The sequence below is a fragment of the Pocillopora verrucosa genome, chromosome 8, assembly GCF_036669915.1.
Source record: "Pocillopora verrucosa isolate sample1 chromosome 8, ASM3666991v2, whole genome shotgun sequence".
Taxonomy (NCBI): domain Eukaryota; kingdom Metazoa; phylum Cnidaria; class Anthozoa; order Scleractinia; family Pocilloporidae; genus Pocillopora; species Pocillopora verrucosa.
The window spans coordinates 15,153,540-15,174,369 of NC_089319.1; the positions used below are offsets into that span (position 1 = coordinate 15,153,540).

Sequence of the window (20,830 nt, forward strand, 5' to 3'; positions counted from 1 at the left end):
AGTCGAAAGTCCCGGTAACTTGACGAGCCCAAAAGCATATTTTAAAATCAAAATTTAAAGAGTAGAGAAGTAGTTTCTGGCACCCTTAGCTTTACTAGTCCATTGTTATTTTTATCGTTTTCAAAACGTTTGAAACCCTCACCCGGAAAGAAAATTAGAACAGCTTTTGAGGCCCATTGAGTTACCAAGGGGTCCCGGTAACTTAACGGGCTCGTGAAGCTGTTCTATTTTCATTCAAGAGAAGAGTTAAAAAAGTTTTGAAAATTATACAACAAAAATTTCAGCTAAAGAAACAAAATGGACCTGTTAAGGTGCCAGAAACTGTTATTCTTTTGTTTAAAGTTTGATTTAAAAATATGGTTTTGGGCCCCATTTTGTTGAAGACATCTGCTTTAGGCATACACCGCGTATTTTGTAGTGAATGGAACGTCATGTACTCGTGCGGCAACACAAGTTATCAGTTCTGGTAATCGCTCAGCTACCTAAAGGAAACAAAACAGTTAAATCCTTTGATGATCTAGGAAATTAAGAGGCTCATGATGACTAAGACTAAGCTGTTCACTTTAGCCCTAATTAGAAATAACAGCGATGTTCTTCTTGGAATGAAAAAGAGAGGATTTGGTGTGGGACGGTGGAATGGTTTTGGCGGGAAAGTGCACTCAAATGAAACAGTTTTGGAAGCAGCGAAGAGGTAAAATTACATAGTACTTACTCTTTATTATAATTTCTTATTCAGTCGGCTTGTGATATATGAGTTTATTGTTAAAGGTAGATTTTCTTCCGACGAAGCAGACGATGGTTTGACCGATTTGAGACGGACCACTATGAAGGCACGCGGTTCGTCTGCAAGAGAGTGCAATTTGTCACAACGTGCATGAGCCAAACACTGTGTTATAGCTATTTGAGTCACGAAGGAAGAATCCTACGATAGCAAATGCTTTTACCGCACTGCCTTTGGAATTAGGCCTTTGTTTCAGAATAGTGTGAAGTTATAAAAAAAATCCCTCCAAGTACAGGGTTATCAAAAGTTTATGACAATCTTCACTTTGAAGATTGAATCTCATGTAAGCATATTCTAGTTTTATATGTTGTGTTGAGGACAATCTGAGTTAGTCACTAGTCATGTCACTGTTCTTGTAGGGAGTTACATGAAGAGTCTGGCCTTATAGTAAATGAACTGCAAGAGGCTGGGCTTTTAAAGTTTGAATTTATTGGTGAACCTGAAATAATGGAGGTCCATGTATTCACCACAAATAAGTTTGAAGGAACACCAGCAGAATCAGAAGGTAAATGCAATGATGGCATATCGAACTGTTACTAGCTTATTCAAAAGTTTAAAAATCATACATGAGCAGTTGAATTTCGACCTGATAGAATTTGGGTTTAATAACAACTTAGCCTTATGTGATAATTAGACAATATTATTGTAATTTCAGAAATGCGGCCTCAGTGGTTTCCAATCTCAGAGATTCCATTTGATGATATGTGGCCAGATGACATTCTCTGGTTTCCATTCCTGTTAAAAGGACAAAAGTTCTCTGGATATTTCAAGTTTAAAGGACACTCAGAAATACTTGATTACACATTAGAGCCAGAATGTTAAGTTGGGCATTTTGTTAAAATACTAATATAGGAAGGTTAATGTTCAAGTATAATATTTTAACATGGTTTTAAATAGTACATAAAACATTCAAAATAAATGTAGTTCAAATTTGTGCCAATAGGGGCCCGTTAGTCGAAAGTCCCGGTAACTTGACAAGCCCAAAAGCATATTGAAAATTAAAAACGTTTGTGAATACAACATTATATTACAATGATGTGTTGTTCTGAATATGATTGTGAATGCCTCAGCATCCAAGATCAATTCAATATATTTGGACAAAGCCAGCAAACTAGACTGAGTGTCAGGTTAACTTACTTGGTAAAATTCTGTGCAGGAACAAACTCATTCTTTAAATGCTGTAACTGGTAGCTGCTTAAAAACAGTAACCAGTCGGAAACAAGTGGGTCTGTAATGGACAGTAGCACCCATTCCGCTTGCATGTTTTCTGTTTTCTTTTAATTATAATTTCTTTCCAGCTTAAATCAATCTTTTGAGTATATACGGAATCAAGGCAAAGATTACAATGTATTTCTTGTCAAGACTGGTATTTAACTGTTTTGTCTTGATGAAGTAGCCAGCACTTCAGAAACTAGTAACCTGTGAAAACCCTTACATGGACTGTCCCAATAAGGTGCTGTTGCTGTTTACTTCATATATAAAAAAAAAGAACAAATAAACTGAATTTTGATACCCACAGTTGAAAGTATACTGTTATTTGTGTTTCATGAATAACCAGGTTCAGTTCAATGATCTTTCAATTAGGTACTTGTGCAGTTGATATTTGTAACTGTTATTCACTCTCCAAGCAGCAAGAGTCGTATGGAAGCAATGGGACGTAACTACTTCCAGTGAAAAGAATATCATGGAGTGGGTTTTCTTTCTTGGTGAGCCTTATAATATGTGTCATTGGAAAAGAGAAATGAAAAAACAGGTAAGTACTTTGCTAATACTGTATACAGAACACAAACTTTTATTTTCACTATTAATTAATTAAATCTGTACAGATGTTGATAGAGAGCAAACTTACATTAAATGCACTAACTGTTTCAACACAAATTTTCAAAATACCTTACACTTCTGAAACAGTAGCTTGATTTACACACATGGATGCAAATACAAATTTCACAGACATTACATATCTGTATTGTCAAGGATAATGCTACTTATAAATTAATCTTTAGTTGGTTGTTCACAAGAATGATATTTGTCTTGTCTTTTAACATTGCTGTCTATTAATATGAAATTTATTTAATAGATCCTCAGATCCTGAAGCAGAATAAATATTTGGATCCCTCTTTATAAAGAACTAATGGGTGGTTAGAAAGCTAACATTCATAATGTCAGAAATTCTTGGTTGGAAAATGTCCAAAAAGTAACTACAAAGTTTAAGGGTGAATAATTAAATTTAAATTCTATTCAACAAGAGATGAAAAGTTCATAGCAGTATCCAAATCAATCTTCCAAGACTCTTCATGTAAGAAAGGCACTGATAGTTCTTCCAGCTTTCTTGTCTCTTGAATCAACAGATACATGGAGGCCCCTCATACATCCCTCCAGGTTATCAAGTTTACCACAGGCTTGACACTGTCATCAACAACAATCATAATGATATAAATTTAAGATAACAAGAGAGTGACAAAAAACTGTTGCGTCGCATTTTAAGAGTGTGTTACATTTTGAACATTCTCTTTTCAGTAGTGCACATTTTAAATTCAGTTTGATTAGCTTAGTAAATAAAATTATCTACAAAAGAAATACAAATCTTGCATTAATGAGACTCCAGGAAACATCCATTCCCTTTGATTAGGGTTCAGGTTATTTCTTCAGATTAGGGTGAGAAGGGAAGAGAGGGGTCAAAATCCTTATTTTAAAGACAAGCATGAATCAAGAGGAGAAAAGTCAGGGTTCTTGCCAAAATTTCCATTGTGGGAGGCACAGTATATTTAGAGTCCACAGAAATCCAACAGAAGGGAGAAGGGGGTCAAAAACCAACTTGAAATCTTATTTTAAAGACAAGTAAGAATCTACTATGCTTCCTTTGTGGGAGGCATTGTATATTTTCTAAACCAACAGCTATAATTGTAATAAATGTCTAAATGTGTAGTCACTTACCATCTTTGAAATGAAGAGGAGAGAAATGTGTTGCAGATAACAGGTTAAGAAAAAAGAACAGAAGTAAATTACTTTGGGCAGAATATTGTTGCATGTTAAACAACACATAAATGAAATCCATGTAAATCTAAGCAATTATTTTGAAGATTTCATTCAGAACATTTTAATTTTAACTTACTATGAATCAAAGCACATAATTGCTTAAAATTTAACTTATTGCTTAGATTTCAGTAAAACTGAACAACTTTTCAGTACTTACCCCCTTCAAATTTTTTATTGTTGTCAGGAGACATTTGATATAATGAAAAAAATAAGTAAATTTACCATTAATAATAATTGCACATGAAATTCACCACTATTTATTCAATGGATGCAGCCATAAAGGTTATATACATTGTAGTTGGAAATGTTTTTCACAATAGCACACTTTCAAATCAAACATCTCTAATCAGGCAAAACTGCAAAATTCATAAAGTCAAAGGCTAACAGTGCACTATTAACTACAAGAATTAACCAACAACTGAACCTGCATGTGATCATAGCATGATTGAAGGTGGCTTGAGATGACATTTGACTGGTGTGCATCATGTAATTTATCAATACATTTTCAATTAGTTTTCTCTTTACATCTTCTACTGTCTTTGTTGTGTTATATAACAAAACACTCAAAAATGTTACCCTCAAATTTCAGTTTTTTCCAAGGCTCCATGAAACGCAAAAATTCAGCGGAAAAAATATTTTCCTGTTGCAACAAAATCTTGCTGGTGGCTCAAACCTTTAATGCATTAAATATGAACTGTAACCATTTTGTGAAATCAGATGTAAGAAGAAGAACTTACCCCCTGCAAAAGCAAGCCAGGCATATGAAAAACAAACATAACAAAAATTAGTATTAAATCATTACTGTGAGTTAGTTAAGCTATTTTTGTAGTCTCATTGGTAAAACAAGAACAGATTTAAGCTACAGCATCCCTATACTTTACCATATGTGCAGAGAATACATGCAAGTCTACTCAGACTATTGCATATCAAAAATATTTCTAGTCAATTTCAATTGTTTTATATTGCTATAGTCTTACAGCCACATGTAATACATAGCAATAACATGATATTCAATTGATCAATTACTCTTATGTCATAAAATACATAAACTAGTTTGTAAAATGAATAAACAGAAAATTTCACAAATATTGTGAGTTCTGTTCTCCAGTAGAATTAAATGCTATTTCTTACAGTAACTTTCAATACTAATGTCAAAACTGATTAAAAAATAAACAAAACAATATCAAGTAAAAACAACTCCTGTTTAAAATGTAGAATGGTGTAGATCCCATTCAAGTATTTCATATTAAAAAAACAAAGTTAGAAATTAAAGAGGAATTTTACTTACAAACTGAAGAGAAGGACATTGTCACAGTTGGAAGAAAAGAAACACAAAAGAAAAATTAGTGATAGCAGGCATGATCTGTTTTAAGGTAACTCAAATTCCTCTGAAATTCAACATGAGGGTGACAAATAAGAAAGGAAAAAAGGTTTCTCTGGGGAACAGTCTGTATATTGTGTTCTTGAGATAAATTTACAAACTGTTTGCTACTCTTCAAATTTGGCTGGAAGTAATAATTTCCATTTATGTTTTCTTCAGAGTCAAGTCACATGACATAAATGAGCAACTGGATTCACCCAAAAGTTTAACTTGTTCATTTTCTTTTTTATGATGCAGTTAAATGCAATTTAATGGAGTTAATGACAAAGAGCATCAGCATTCTCTAGTAGTTAGCAGTTTTTTTTGCATATGTACATGCATCAGAATTCCATGTGCCTTTGGTCTCAGGCTTTGAGCATGAACCTGCAGCATTATGAGGAGTGGCAGTTTTCCCCACCCACTTCCCTCCTTCTTTCTACTGTTTATTCAGTGTGGCAGGTGCCTTTTTCCCTTTCCTGTGTGGGGATGTATGGCTAGGTTGCCAGGATTTTCCAGCCATGGGAGAAGTCTCCATCTAGGAGCTGGCTGTCAATAGTGTAAGCCCCTGGATGTTTCAGGCACCCAACCTCCACTTACGGATGCAGTTGTTGATTAAGTAATAAAATCATTCCTAGGTCTAAAAAAACAAATTAGTCACTTACCACATCCACAACCTTTCCATGGCACATAAAAGAAGGAATAAAAAAAAAATCAGATCTATTGTACAGGTTTAACTCCAGATTAGAGGAAAGATGTTGAATTTCAACTTAAATGGATTACAGCACCTTTGAATTGTCTGTTTCTAATTGACTATAAAACATAAACTTGGTAGGGAAGGGGTTGTATTTTGGGAATGGCTGATTGTAAATCTTTTACTTGGATGAGGTTAACCTTCATTTGAGGAGTCTCATCCTAAAAAAAATTGTAAATTCTCAAATAACACCCTGAAGCTAGTATCAAAACTAACACAGATTAAAAATGTTATGAAACAAAGCAGAGAGTTTCTAGCAACAAACACCAGCTCCACTTGGAAGCACTGTAGCATTAAGTTTTTCAAGAATGGGGACTTGGTAAACTCATGTATTGTATATTGATAACACTTTACAAATTAATGTTAAATAGAAAAAGCATTCAACAGATAGATGTTAAATGTACATACCGGCTGTTGATGTCAGGTAAGATTCAACACATAAATGAGAAGGAAATGAAAGAGACAAAGTAAACTTGCTTATATTTGATTTTTAGTATATATGCAAATACTTTATTATCAGTAAGACAAACAATTGATATTTTTATCATTTTGTTAAAAATAACAGAATGGGGACCACAGATTGCTTTTTTTGATTGTAAAAATTATTAGTATCATGCTTTGCCCTTGCAAAAGTGTTAACATCTCAGAACAGACAATGTCAGTGGAAAAACATCTGTGCATATTTTCACCCAGAGTGGAGGCTTTTGTCCGAAGTTAAAAAAATGAGGCTGCAAATTACACACCGTTTTCAACTACTTGTTGTCATCTGATGAAACAAACATGTTACCATGTGACAGCATGGAGTATATTCTACTGTTTAAGACGATGAGACACTGTCCCAAGTTTTGTTATGTTCCAATGTGCACTTACGAGGGCTCTCTAAACTCTCCACTCTTTAATTAAAAACCCTCCTGTCTGCTGCACCCTCCCCTCCCTACCTATACTAAGTTTGCTAGCTGCATGGGAACAAAGTGATGAACTTATCATAAAAAAAGAGAAAAGTCACTTACCCCTTTGTGCCACCTGCAAGCTTCCTCATGATTACGGTGTTCGCTGAAAAGCTTATTGCAATAAGTACATAGTTTGGTGTCACTAGCAAGAGTTTTAGACGTCACTGCAGAGGACATCACCGGAGATGATGGAGCGCTATAAACCACTCTCGATAAAGCTCCTTTGTAACGAGTAACTTCTGGAGACTGTCTCCCTCCGTATGAAAGATGATTCGCACTGCTTGTTCTTGAAATTTCGTTCCTGGCAATAGCACTCCACATCTTTGCGCGATCCAAATCTCTTTCCTCGAGCTCGACTTGAAAACTTTCCTCCCGCAGTTTCAGACGATGCTGTTTCACTCGCGCGGTCATTTCACGGCGGTTCTGCACAATCATGTGCAAACGAGTCCTTAGGAGACACTTCTGAACGATTTGGTGCATTCGTAAATCAACATATTTTGTTGAGAACCCACATCCCTCGCACTGTACGACTCTGAAGTCACAACTTTGGAGGTGTAATGGAAGGTCTCTTCGCCGTACCTTCCGATTACAACCGATGTTCACGCAAACAGTGAAAGTCAGTGGGCAGTGATTACCGTAATGATCACTTAGTTTTCCTAGCGACAACACTTTCTCGCATCCCTTCGGACAGTTAACTTGCAGGCTTTCGTACTGCTCTCTCCATTCCCCATCAGTATTTTGGTCGCCCAAATACAGGGCTTTTTTGCAAACAGGACACGTAGGTGTTTTGCGTTTCATCCTCTTCTTGAAACACTTTTTACATAGCACATGTTGACAAGCTAAGCAAACTGGCTCTAGAAATACATCGTGGCAATGGGTACAAATAAATTCGCCGGGAATTATTTCGTCAAAATGCTCCTGTTTCAGTCCCATGATGACGAAAGAAGTGCGAAGGATGAACAATCAGCTTCGTGACCTAGCGACAAAGTGTTTACACCCAGATGAAAGTGATAGAAATAATTACCAGATAATCTTACAAAGCATTTACCGTAAAGGTAACCTTACCTTTTGTGTGGGTAATTGAATTATGTCAACTATTTTTTTACATTTGAATGGTCATGAGCTACTCATTTGCATAGTATGCCTGACCACGACGAACGCATGACTAGTAGGAAAGGTAAAGAAGGTAATTAGTGAAGTCGCCCAGAAGTCATCTCGCCTAAAGTTATGTCGCCCGGAACCTGAATCATGTCGCCCAAAGTTTTACTTATGTCACTCAAATTAGAAAATCAAGTTGCCCGATCAGACTTACAGACTGTAAATAGGCAATAAAGTTGAGGAATCTCTATTACTAAAGCGCCGTTTGTTTCCGACAACATCATAATGTCTTAAATCAGCTACAACAAGATCTCTGGGTTTCATGTGAAAAGCCTAATTATAAGAACTTACATGAGTCTGACTAAATTACCATAAATTTAGAGGATTCAAGGATTTTTTCATCTTTAACATTGCTGTATTATCGAATTTTCATATTCTCGTAAGAAAGGAAGATGTGGAGAGAATCGCTGGAAAACATGACTGTTTTCTTCTCTTGCAATAAAGTAAAACTAACAACTGAATTCTGAAAGTTTGGCAAGTAATAACATTTTTCAGATTCCTTCAAATGACAAAATGTTGTACGCTAAGCCCGTCTGGCAGTTGAGGGAAAATTCAGTCCTTCAGTAGGAGTCCAAGAACGTTCTTACCCCTGTGATTGAATACAAGTGAGACAACAGTAGTTATAAAAAGCGAGTCCTGGCGCATTTTGAAAACAACCTTGATTTCAAGGCGACTCGTGAATTTTACCTCGAAAATCAAGGTGGATTTTAACCTTGATTTCAAATAACAGTTCTGGCGCATTTTGAAAACAACCTTGATTTCAAGGCGACTCATGCATTTTTACCTCGAAAATCAAGGTGGATTTTAACCTTGATTTCAAAGAACAGTTCTGGCGCATTTTGAAAACAACCTTGATTTCAAGGCAACTTATGAATTTTACCTTGATTTCAAAAAACAGTTCTGACACATTTTCAAAACAACCTTGATTTCAAGGCAACTTTGACCTTTTACAGGTTCACATTCGGGGGTTCTGGCGCATTTCATGTCTCACAAAAAACAATTTTGATTTTAAAGCAAGTCATGAATTTTACCGTTTGGGGGTCGAAAAAAGCTCGGATCACTCGTAAACATAACGAAATAAAATTTGAATTTGAAAAGACATTGAACGGGTTGCATATTATTTTTACAAAGGATATGCAAAGTCAACACAACTAAACTTGTCTGTTGCAACAGACAAGTTTTTATCTTGTTTCTGACGCGTCAAAAATAGGTTGAAGAAAATAAATAAAAATGATTCTGACGCGTCGGGAACATTTTGAGGAAAACAAATTTGAAAAATTTCTGACGTGACAGAAACAAGAAAAAAAATTTTGAATAAAATAAATGAGAAAAATTTCGCAGGTAATTTAGTGTTTCTTTAGAAACTTATCCCTTTAGAGAAAAATTTCGGATGCGTCAGAAAAAGTTTTGAAGATAACAAATGAGAAAAATTTCGGACACGTCAGAAAAAAATTTCAAAGAAAATTAATGAGGAAAATTTCGGACGCGTCAGAAACAGATTGAAGAAAATAAATGAAAGTAATATTTTTGACGCGTCATAAAAATTTTGAAGAAAATAAATGAATAAAATAAATAAATTCTGACTGCGTTAGAAAAAGGTGGAAGAAAATAAGTGAAAATATTTCTGACGCGTAAGAAACGTGTTGAAGAAAATAAATGAAAAATGTTTCGGACGCGTCAGAAAAATTTTTAAAGAAAATACATGAGATTTTCTTTAACAAAAAATTATCATTTATTCTCTTCAATCTGTTTCTGATGCGTCCGAAATTTGTCATTTGTCCTCTGAATAAAGAAGTGCTGCTCATTAGTTTACTATTAAAAAAATATCTAAAAAATTGTTTAAACAAACTTAGCAAAATAATTAAAAAAATTATTAAAAAAATTACTTTGGCCACCAAAAATACTTACATAGATTAGCTATTGTTACAGTTTTCCTGTAACACACAGCACAATCTAATGCCCCATTCACACCAAAGCTTAAACATGTTTAAAAGTTGTTTTGTTAAACACAGTTTAATTTTTTTTTTCTTCATAGAAACTATTTAACCGAATATTTTTGACTTGAATGTAGCACATTGGAAATGCAAGTTAGCAAGTACTTGAATCCAATGGAAAATCAAGTTTTTCAGTTCTCTGTTTATAATTTTCATTCAATGAAAACCAGTTTAACAAAACATATTTTGCTGGTGTGAATGGGGTATAAGTCTGGCAGAATATTACTGATAACATCCTTAATACGGGTATGACCAAAGTTTAACGTATGACCATAATTCTGCCTGGCCGAGATCTATGATCAAGTGGCCTGGAGAACTGAAAAAATTAATTAAAACAATTCTTTTAAAACATATTAAAAAATAATTGTAAAAAATATTAAAAAATGATTTTAAAAAATTGTTTGAAAATATTGAGGGCTTTTAGCTAAAACCGTAGCCTCCTAAATAATGTTTTCTCACCTTGCCCAAAAACATTTTTTTCAAAGTAAAAAAACTTGCAAATTTATTTCAAGCTGAATATAAAAGGTTTGCAAATATCTTGGATTATATCACGTATTTAGGAGCCTGTGTACAATTGTATTTGATAGTCGAGGACACCTAATTCATCACCATTATCTACACACTTTCCATCTATCAATATCTCTAATTGATTTGTCATTAATCAGTGACAGCAAACTGATAAAAACAGCCTAGTTAAGATCAGTTACCCATCGTTTCACCCTGAAGCCCAGACCGTTTGTTTGAGCTGTCTCACTTTAACTCAAATAGCAGAGGTAAGCGCGCTTTCGATTTCTGAAGAAAAACTGAATTTCTACTCGCTCGCACTCAGGCTTAATCGTTTTTTTTTCTAGAACTTAAATAATGTCGCTCAAAAAGTTTTGGAATTCAGCTGTTTGTTTTTACCTTGTAAAAAGAAAGATGAACACCGTTATGTTTCCAGCAATGCTCTCAACGTCTTCACTTCTTTCAAGAAAGTGTAGTAAAAATTCTCTTTCACAGAAGAAGTTTTTTACACAAAGTTAAGAAAATGGAACAAAAATGGAACTAAGTCGAAATCCTTGAAATTGTTTCTTTAATTTCGTCTGACCCATGTTGTTTCTCATTCATGTTAAGGCTTTTCACGGGAAACCCCGAGATCTGGTCATAGCTGATTATAGATATTTGTGTTTCAGGTTCTCATTTCAGATTAGTGATGAGTCTTGTCATCTGCGTTTTGCTGATCACTTCTTGTGTGACTTTCGCCAGGTAAGTATTTATAAACTAAATTGAGAGGACGAAATCGAATACAAATTGAAACTCACTTTGCTTTCAGCGATGAACCTTTTGCAACACCTCGGTATTGTTCATTCTTTGAGCATCTTTAAAACTATTTGTGACTTGAATCTAGCGGTGCAATGCGATGTGTTTTCAATTTTATAATTTCGCATTTTTTTTTTCAGCTCCGAAGAGGAGCTCTATGGAGTTGTCAATGATGGTAAGTTCTACGAGCGACATCCACCTCAATATGCCAGCGACAGTTGGCTGGGAACAGCCACTTTGATCGGCAGTGGAGAGTGGAACAGCTTCCAGTTTTTGTTCTTCCACCCAGACGGTACTTTATATGGTGTTCACAACGACAGGTTCTACAAAGGGCCCCCCCCTAAAGCTACCTGTACCGATGCTGCTCAGGACTGGATGAATACAGCGACTCTTGTGGGCACTGGAGGATGGCATGTCTTCCAGTTTCTGTTTTTTGATCCTGAAGGGACACTGTATGGTGTTGCCCATGGCAAGTTTTACCGGCGAGCCCCCCCTACACATGGTTCAGACAACTGGCTGGGATCTGCTAAACTGGTTGGAAGTGGCGGCTGGCAAGTATTCCAGTTCTTGTTCTTCGACCCAATGGGAATGCTGTATGGCGTTGAAAGCGGCAGGTTTCACAAGAGAGAGCCGCCCACGCATGCAGGAGACAACTGGCTGGGATCAGCAACTCTTATTGGTACCGGAGGATGGAACCATTTCAAGCTGCTTTTCTTCCTGAATGACGGCAAGCTGTATGGCGTCAACAACGACAAGTTCTACAAACGTACACCTCCTGTCCGTGGGAACGATAACTGGCTGGGCTCTGCAGAATTGATAGGCTCAGGTGGCTGGTCTGTGTTTAAGTTCCTGATGGGTCCTCTGAGGCCACCTCCAAGGTGATTTGCAGTTATCATTGTTAGGTTTATATCCTAGTATTGCATTGCTTAAAGTTGCTGCGTAAAAATTTACACGTGAGCCGCATGAAAAAGGTTTATTTGGAGGTGTGGGTGGGGTGGGATACTAACACCCCTATCAATCCAGTCCCTCCAGTTTACAAAAGACACAAGAGGAATAGATAAGTGTTCCCTCAGATGCGAATCAAATATTGTTACGCAGATAGACTCAGATGTAAAAATGTGTACTTCAACTGATAAGGATGAAGAAAACTCAATATAAACAATCTCGCCAGAACGACGTTTGATTAAAACCCAGTAAACAGAAAGACCATGGAACAGTCTACAATCCGTCGGATTAACGTGGAAATACAAAAAAATCATGTTGAAAGTGTGTACATCGCAAAATGACAGCAGCTATTTTTTCCAAACCGCGGAGAGCAGATGACCCTATATAACTCAGATTGTGATATAACTAAACCTTACTGAAAAACAAAACAAAAAGAAAGGAGTGCCAATTTATTCATAGTACTTTGAACCACATGATACGGTAGGTTTTGTTCCTAATACATTATAACAGGAAAGAAAACAATCGAAACACTTTGCTCTGACGAAACACCTTGCTCTGACGAAGGGCTAACGCTCGAAACGTCAGCTTTTTTACTCTTTACGGTGGCCAATTTACGTTTTCAACCTGGTTGTTAACACTAAATCAACTTGCTGAATACTTACTTTTTAAAGAAATATTTCTCACAAAGTAAGCTCCGCTTAGTACCTACAAAAGAGTTTTGTGGATCAGCGTGTGAGTCTCTAGTTTAAGATTTTGTCTCGAAAGTTTGATAGCTCGTAATCCGGTCAAATGAAGGAGAAGGACGTTTTCGTAACCATTAATGTTTAATAAAAAACGAATAGATTTGAGGTACACTTTATTATAAATTTGTCCTTTTCATCAAGACGTGAGGACAAATTTTAAATCAGTAATAGACTTGAAATTTAAGGAAAACATGTTAGTCAAACAGTATTTTCCAGCTATTCATTGTGATTCTCTGCCACAAAAAGCGAACAGAAAATGGACCAGTCGTGATCTTTGGTGCGCAAGGAACAAAGACAAGAATCAAAATGGGTGGACACAACCAAGCTTAAATTTGTGCTCAATAAATAAACACGTTCTGTTGTGGGCAGTTTTAAGCCACGTTGTTCACCAAATTTGACTTCCTTTTTTTAGGCTTCTAAGTGAATCTTAATGTGACACACCTTTGAGTTTACACCCACCATTAGTCTCCATAGCCTTATTTTAAGAATAACATCTTTAGGTTGGTCCTACACCATAGTTTAGTGCACACAGATCAGTACGATATAACAGCAGTAACAGAAATATGGACTTCTTTTCTTCTAAACGAGAATGGATAAGAGTCGATAAATGTAGTCAGTTTGTAACAGCTTAGAAACTGATTTGTTCTTTTTAGACTCTATGGAGTTGTCAATGATGGTAAGTTCTACGAGCGACATCCACCTCAATATGCCAGCGACAATTGGCTGGGATCAGCCACTTTGATCGGCAGTGGAGAGTGGAACAGCTTCCAGTTTTTGTTCTTCCACCCAGACGGTACTTTATATGGTGTTCACAACGACAGGTTCTACAAAGGGCCTCCGCCTGGAGCTACGGGTACCAATGCTGCTCAGGACTGGATGAATACAGCGACTCTTGTGGGCACTGGAGGATGGCATGTCTTCCAGTTTCTGTTTTTTGATCCTGAAGGGACACTGTATGGTGTTGCCAATGGCAAGTTTTACCGGCGAGCCCCCCCTACACATGGCTCAGACAACTGGCTGGGATCTGCTACACTGGTTGGAAGTGGCGGCTGGCAAGTATTCCAGTTCTTGTTCTTCGACCCAATGGGAATGCTGTTTGGCGTTGAAAACGGCAGGTTTCACAAGAGAGAGCCGCCCACGCATGCAGGAGACAACTGGCTGGGATCAGCAACTCTTATTGGTACCGGAGGATGGAACCATTTCAAGCTGCTTTTCTTCCTGAATGACGACAAGCTGTATGGCGTGCACAACGACAAGTTCTACAAGCGTACACCTCCTGTCCGTGGGAACGATAACTGGCTGGGCTCTGCAGAATTGATAGGCTCAGGTGGCTGGTCTGTGTTTAAGTTCCTGATGGGTCCTCTGGGTCCTGACTGATGAATAGCCTTCATAACGACGCCACAGTAGTTCAAAATGCCGGATCTTAGATCACCTGGGAATTAAGCTAATGAATGGATGATGGAAATTGTTTGTTCTCTCTTCCATTAATATAAAACAAGGGGAATAAAAACGAAAATACAATCAAAAGAAAGTTTCTTAGTTGTGAACGTTATCTATCTTAATCTTGGGCATAAGTGAAAAAACACCTCAAATACTTTTAACATCGCATGCATTGCAGAGAATCCCAGCAAAGCTTTGCTAAAGGGAAAATTGCAGTTCATTAATTGATTTAAAAAAAGGAAAGTGAAGTTTTGGCGCAGCTGTTTGAGATCTAAACCATTTTTGACGCTATTAGTCGTCAGTCTTGAAAACCGTAAGATTATAACAGAAACTACACGCATCCTAGTTAAAGACATCTCTTTGCCCCAACCCTCCTCAAACTATCATCGAACATTATCGCCATATTCGACTCTCCATCTTTAAAGATGAAAATATGTATTCAAATGTGTTCACACGACTGTAGCACATTTCATCATGCTAGAAATATCAATAATTATTTGACCTAAATATTCCCGTGTGAACCTGCAATGTCTAAGAGAAACTGAACCATTTCCATCACTTGTTAAGTGCTCAAGTGCGACTTCAGCGCTCGAAACTTGCCTCGTCTTGTTCTGAAGTCTGGCTACAGCCCTGAGCTCGTTAGAAAAAGTACGTTTAGCTAAGATCAGTTACCCATCATTTCACCTTAAGGCCCAGATCATTCTCATAAATTTTACCACGAAAATCAAGGTGGATTTTAACCTTGATTTCAAAGAACAGTTCTGGCGCATTTTGAAAACAACCTTGATTTCAAGGCCACTTATGAATTTTGTCTTGATTTCAAAAAACAGTTCTGACACATTTTCAAAACAACCTTGATTTCAAGGCCACTTATGAATTTTGTCTTGATTTCAAAAAACAGTTCTGACACATTTTCAAAACAACCTTGATTTCAAGGCAACTTTATTTACTTACAAGTTCATATTCGCGGGTTATGGCGCATTTCGTGTCCCACAAAAAACAACTTTGATTTCAAAGCAACTCATGAATTTTACCTTTTCAGCCGTCGAAAAAAGCTCGGATCACTCGTAAACATTACGAAATAACATTTGAATTTGAAAAGACATCGAACGGGTTGCATATTATTTTTACGAAGGATATGCAAAGTCAACACAACTAAACTTGTCTGTAGCAACAGACAAGTTTTTTATCTTGTTTCTGACGCATCAGGAACATTTTGAGGGAAGCAAATTTGAAAAAATTTCTGACGTGACAGAAACAAGAAAATGAATTTGAAAAAAAATAAATAAATGAGGAAAATTTCGGACGCTTCAGAAAAAATTTTCAAAGAAAATTAATGAGGAAAATTTCGGACGCGTCAGAAACAGATTGAAGAAAATAAATGAGAATGATATTTCTGACGCGTCAAAAAAAATTTTGAAGAAAATAAATGAATAAAATAAATAAATTCTGACTGCGTTAGAAAAAGGTGAAAGAAAATAAGTGAAAATATTTCTGACGCGTAAGAAACGGGTTGAAGAAAATAAATGAGAAATGTTTCGGATGCGTCAGAAAAATTTTTAAAGAAAATACATGAGATTTTCTTTAAAAAAATTTTTTCTCATTTATTCTCTTCAATCTGTTTCTGACGTGTTCGAAATTTTTCTCATTTATTTTGTCAGAATTTTTAATTTATTTTCTTCAACCTGTTTCTTTTAAATTTATTTTCTTGTGTCTGTCGCTTCAGAAAATTTCCAAATTTGTTTTCCTCAAAATTTTTCTGATGCGTCAGAATTTTTTCACTTATTTTCTTCAATCTGGTTTTGAAGCGTCAGAAACAAGATAAAAAAATTGTCTGTTACAACAGACAAGTTTAATTGTGTTGACTTTGCATATCCTTTGTGGGACACGAGCATGCGTGTAGTCTCTGTAATAAGCTTACGGTTTCTAAGACTGACGACTAATAGCATCAAAAATCGTTTAGATCCCAAACAGCTGGCCAAACTTTACTTTCCTTTTTTTTAAAATCAATTAATGAACTGCAGTTTTCCCCTTTGGCAAAGCTGCGCTAGGATTCTCTGCAATTCATCCTATGCTTAAAATATTTGAGGTGTTTTTTCGCGTATGCTCAAGATTAAGATAGATGGTGTTATCAATAAAGAAACTTTTTTTGATTGTATTTTCAATTTTATTTCCCTTGTTTTATATTAATGGAAGAGAGAACAAATATCTTCCATCATCCATCCATTAGCTTAATTCTCAGGTGATCTAAGATCCGGCATTTTGAATTACTGTGCCGTCGTTATGAAAACTATTCATCAGACAGGACCCAGACGTCCCATCAGGAACTTAAACACAGACCAGCCACCTGAGCCTATCAATTCTGCAGAGCCCAGCCAGTTATCGTTCCCACGGACAGGAGGTGTACGCTTGTAGAACTTGTCGTTGTGCACGCCATACAGCTTGCCGTCATTCAGGAAAAAAAGCAGCTTGAAATGGTTCCATCCTCCAGTACCAATGAGAGTTGCTGATCCCAGCCAGTTGTCTCCTGCATGCGTGGGTGGCTCTCTCTTGTAAAATTTGCCGTTTTCAACGCCATACAGCATTCCCATTGGGTCGAAGAACAAGAACTGGAATACTTGCCAGCCGCCACTTCCAACCAGTGTAGCAGATCCCAGCCAGTTGTCTGAGCCATGTGTAGGGGGGGCTCGCCGATAAAACTTGCCATCGGCAACACCATACAGTATCCCTTCAGGATCAAAAAACAGAAACTGGAAGACATGCCATCCTCCAGTGCCCACAAGAGTCGCTGTATTCATCCAGTCCTGAGCAGCATCGGTACCGGTAGCTTTAGGGGGAGGCCCTTTGTAGAACCTGTCGTTGTGAACACCATATAAAGTACCGTCTGGGTGGAAGAACAAAAACTGGAAGCTGTTCCACTCTCCACTGCCGATCAAAGTGGCTGATCCCAGCCAATTGTCGCTGGCATATTGAGGTGGATGTCGCTCGTAGAACTTACCATCATTGACAACTCCATAGAGTCTATAAAGAACAAATGAGTTTCTAAGCTGTTACAAACTGACTACATTTATCGACTAATCCATTCTCGTTTAGAAGAAGAGAAGTCCATATTTCTGTTACTGCTGTTATATAGTACTGATCTATGTGCACTTAAATATGTTGTAGGACCGACCTAAAGATGTTATTCTTAAAATGATGGCTATGGAGACTAATGGTGGGTGTAAACTCAAAGGTGCGTCACATTAAGATTCACTTGGAAGCCTTAAATATTTAAATTTGGTGAACAACTTGGCCTAAAACTGCCCTCAACAGAACGTGTTTATTTATTGAGCACAAATTTAAGCTTGGTTATATCCACCCATTTTGATTCTTGTCTTTGTTCCTTGCGCACCAAAGATCACGACTGGTCCATTTTCTATTCGCTTTTTATGGCAGAGAATCACGATGAATAGCTGGAAAAATACTGTTTAACTGACATGTTTTCCTTAAATTTCAAGTCTATAACCGATTCAAAATTTGTCCTCACGTCTTGATGAAAAGGACAAATTTATAATAAAGTGTACCTCAAATCTATTCGTTTTTTACTAAACATTAATGGTTACGAAAACGTCCTTCTCCTTCATTTGACCGGATTACGAGCTATCAAACTTTCGAGACAAAATCTTAAAAAAAAACACCAACAGCAACAACGACAACTAGACTCACACGCTGATCCACAATACTCTTTTGTAGGTACTAAGTGGAGCTTATTATGTGAGAAATATTTCTTTAAAAAGTAAGTATTCAGCAAGGTGTTTCTAAAGTGTTCTTTCCTGTTGTAATTTATTGGGAACAAAACCTACCGCATCATGTGGTTCAAAGTACCTTGAATAAATTGACACTCCTTTCTTTTTTGTTTTTTTTGTTTTTGTTTGTTTTTTTTTAGTAAGGTTTAGTATATCACGATCTAAGGTATATAGGGTCATCTGCTTTCCTCGGTTTGGAAAATTAGCTGCTGTTATTTTACGATGTACACAATTTCAACATGATATGTTTGTATTTCCACGTTAATCCTGCGGATAGTAAACTGTTCTATGGTCTTGCTGTTCACTGGGTTCTAGTCAAACGTCGTTCTGGCGAGATTATTTATATTGATATTTCTTCATCCTTATCAGTTGAAGTACACATTGAGCTGTTTACATTTGAGTCTATCTGTGTAACATTATTTGATTCGCATCTGAGGAAACACTTATCTCTCCCTCTTGTATCTTCTTTTGTAAACTGGAGGGACTGAATTGATAGGGGTGTTAGTATCCCACCCCACCCACACCCCCAAATAAACCTTTTCCGTGCGACTCACGTGTAAATTTTTACGCAGCAACTTTAAGCAATGCAATACCAGGATATGAATCTAATAATGATAACTGCAAATCACCTTGGAGGTGGCCTCAGAGGACCCATCAGGAACTTAAACACAGACCAGCCACCTGAGCCTATCAATTCTGCAGAGCCCAGCCAGTTATCGTTCCCACGGACAGGAGGTGTACGCTTGTAGAACTTGTCGTTGTTGACACCATACAGCTTGCCGTCATTCAGGAAAAAAAGCAGCTTGAAATGGTTCCATCCTCCAGTACCAATAAGAGTTGCTGATCCCAACCAGTTGTCTCCTGCATGCGTGGGTGGCTCTCTCTTGTGAAACCTGCCGTTTTCAACGCCATACAACATTCCCATTGGGTCGAAGAACAAGAACTGGAATACTTGCCAGCCGCCACTTCCAACCAGTGTAGCAGATCCCAGCCAGTTGTCTGAGCCATGTGTAGGAGGGGCTCGCCGATAAAACTTGCCATCGGCAACACCATAGAGTATACCTTCAGGATCAAAAAACAGAAACTGGAAGACATGCCATCCTCCAGTGCCCACAAGAGTCGCTGTATTCATCCAGTCCTGAGCAGCATCGGTACCGGTAGCTTTAGGGGGAGGCCCTTTGTAGAACCTGTCGTTGTGAACACCATATAAAGTACCGTCTGGGTGGAAGAACAAAAACTGGAAGCTGTTCCACTCTCCACTGCCGATCAAAGTGGCTGATCCCAGCCAATTGTCGCTGGCATATTGAGGTGGATGTCGCTCGTAGAACTTACCATCATTGACAACTCCATAGAGCTCCTCTTCGGAGCTGAAAAAAAAATATGTGAAATCGTAAATTAAAAACTGATCGCATTGCGCTGCTAGAAAGATTCAAGTCACCAAATAGTTTTAAAGATGCTCAAAGAATGAACAATACCGAGGTATTGCAAAAGGTTTATTGCTGAAAGCAAAGTGAGTTTCAATATGTAATAAATTTCTTCTACTCAATTTAGTTTATAAATACTTACCTGGCGAAAGTCACACAAGAAGTGATCAGCAAAACGCAGATGACAAGACTCATCACTAATCTGAAATGAGAACCTGAACCACAAATATCTATAATCAGCTACGACTAGATCTCTGGGTTTCCCGTAAAAAGCCTTAACATAAATGAGAAACAACATGGGTCAGACGAAATTAAAGAAACAATTTCAAGGATTTCGACTTAGTTCCATTTTTGTTCCATTTTCTTAACTTTGTGCAAAAAACCTCTTCTGTAAAAGAGACTTCTTATTACAATTTTTTGAAAGAAGTGAAGATGTTGAGAGCATTGCTAGAAACATAACAGCGTTCATGTTTCTTGTTACAAGGTAAAAACCAGCAACTGAATTCCAAAACTTTTTGAGCGACATTATTTGAGTTCAATAAAACAGAGTATTAAACTCTCAAACGCTAAGCCTGAGTGCGAGCGAGTAGAAAGATCAGTCTTCTTCAGAAATCGAAAAGCGCACTTACCTCTGCGATTTGAGTAAAAGTGAAACAACTCAAACAAACGGTCTGGGCTTTAGGGTGAAGTGATGGGTAACTGATCTTAACTAGGCTGTTTTTATCAGTTTGCTGTCACTGATTAATGACAAATCAATTAGAGATATTGATAGATGGAGAGTATGTAGATAATATTGATGAATCAGGTGTCCTCGACTATCAAATACAGCTGTACACAGGCCCCTGAATACGTGATATAATCCAAGATATTTGCAAACCTTATATACTCAGCTTGAAATAAATTTGCAAGTTTTTACTTTGAAAAAAAATTGTTTTTGGGCAAGGTGAGAATAAAACCGTGGCCCCCAATATTTTCAAACAATTTTTTAAAAATTATTTATATATATATATTTTTTCAATAATTGTTTTAATTAATTTTTTCGGTTCTCCAGGCCACTTAATCATAGATCTCGGCCAGGCATGATTATGGTCTGTAAGACTACGTTAAACTTTAGTCATGCCCGTATTAAGGATGTTATCAATAAAATTCTGCAAGACTTAGATT

The 20,830-nt window shown here is 36.9% G+C and overlaps 4 protein-coding genes across 6 annotated transcripts; 2 read left to right on the top strand and 2 right to left on the bottom strand.

Annotated features, from left to right (window-relative positions):
- The first annotated feature begins 429 nt into the window (after positions 1–429).
- Positions 430–3,524, top strand: LOC131785062 (oxidized purine nucleoside triphosphate hydrolase-like). Its single transcript, XM_059101910.2, has 4 exons — positions 430–691; positions 1,141–1,286; positions 1,437–2,534; positions 3,130–3,524. The coding sequence occupies exons 1-3, from the start codon at positions 537–539 to the stop codon at positions 1,601–1,603; spliced, it is 468 nt and encodes a 155-aa protein (XP_058957893.2). The 5' UTR covers positions 430–536; the 3' UTR covers positions 1,604–2,534; positions 3,130–3,524.
- A 304-nt stretch (positions 3,525–3,828) lies between these two features.
- On the bottom strand, positions 3,829–8,061 carry LOC131785061 (RING finger protein 151-like). 3 transcript variants are annotated; one of them, XR_010718455.1, is made up of 3 exons: positions 7,944–8,061; positions 6,337–7,854; positions 3,829–5,851 (listed from the first exon to the last, which is right to left on the bottom strand). XR_010718455.1 is itself a non-coding variant. In XM_059101909.2 (2 exons), the coding sequence occupies exon 2, from the start codon at positions 7,809–7,811 to the stop codon at positions 6,912–6,914; it is 900 nt and encodes a 299-aa protein (XP_058957892.1). In that variant the 5' UTR covers positions 7,812–7,854; positions 7,944–8,061; the 3' UTR covers positions 3,829–6,911. The 3 variants fall into 3 exon arrangements, 1 of the variants encoding a protein (XP_058957892.1); XR_010718456.1 differs by having other exon boundaries at positions 3,829–4,557; positions 5,106–7,854; XM_059101909.2 differs by having other exon boundaries at positions 3,829–7,854.
- A 2,603-nt stretch (positions 8,062–10,664) lies between these two features.
- On the top strand, positions 10,665–14,548 carry LOC131785060 (uncharacterized). Its single transcript, XM_059101908.2, has 4 exons — positions 10,665–10,803; positions 11,203–11,275; positions 11,470–12,207; positions 13,671–14,548. The coding sequence occupies exons 2-4, from the start codon at positions 11,223–11,225 to the stop codon at positions 14,392–14,394; spliced, it is 1,515 nt and encodes a 504-aa protein (XP_058957891.2). The 5' UTR covers positions 10,665–10,803; positions 11,203–11,222; the 3' UTR covers positions 14,395–14,548.
- A 2,070-nt stretch (positions 14,549–16,618) lies between these two features.
- On the bottom strand, positions 16,619–20,355 carry LOC131785038 (uncharacterized). Its single transcript, XM_059101883.2, has 4 exons — positions 20,296–20,355; positions 19,809–19,881; positions 18,872–19,609; positions 16,619–17,478 (listed from the first exon to the last, which is right to left on the bottom strand). The coding sequence occupies exons 2-4, from the start codon at positions 19,859–19,861 to the stop codon at positions 16,755–16,757; spliced, it is 1,515 nt and encodes a 504-aa protein (XP_058957866.2). The 5' UTR covers positions 19,862–19,881; positions 20,296–20,355; the 3' UTR covers positions 16,619–16,754.
- Positions 20,356–20,830: the final 475 nt, after the last annotated feature.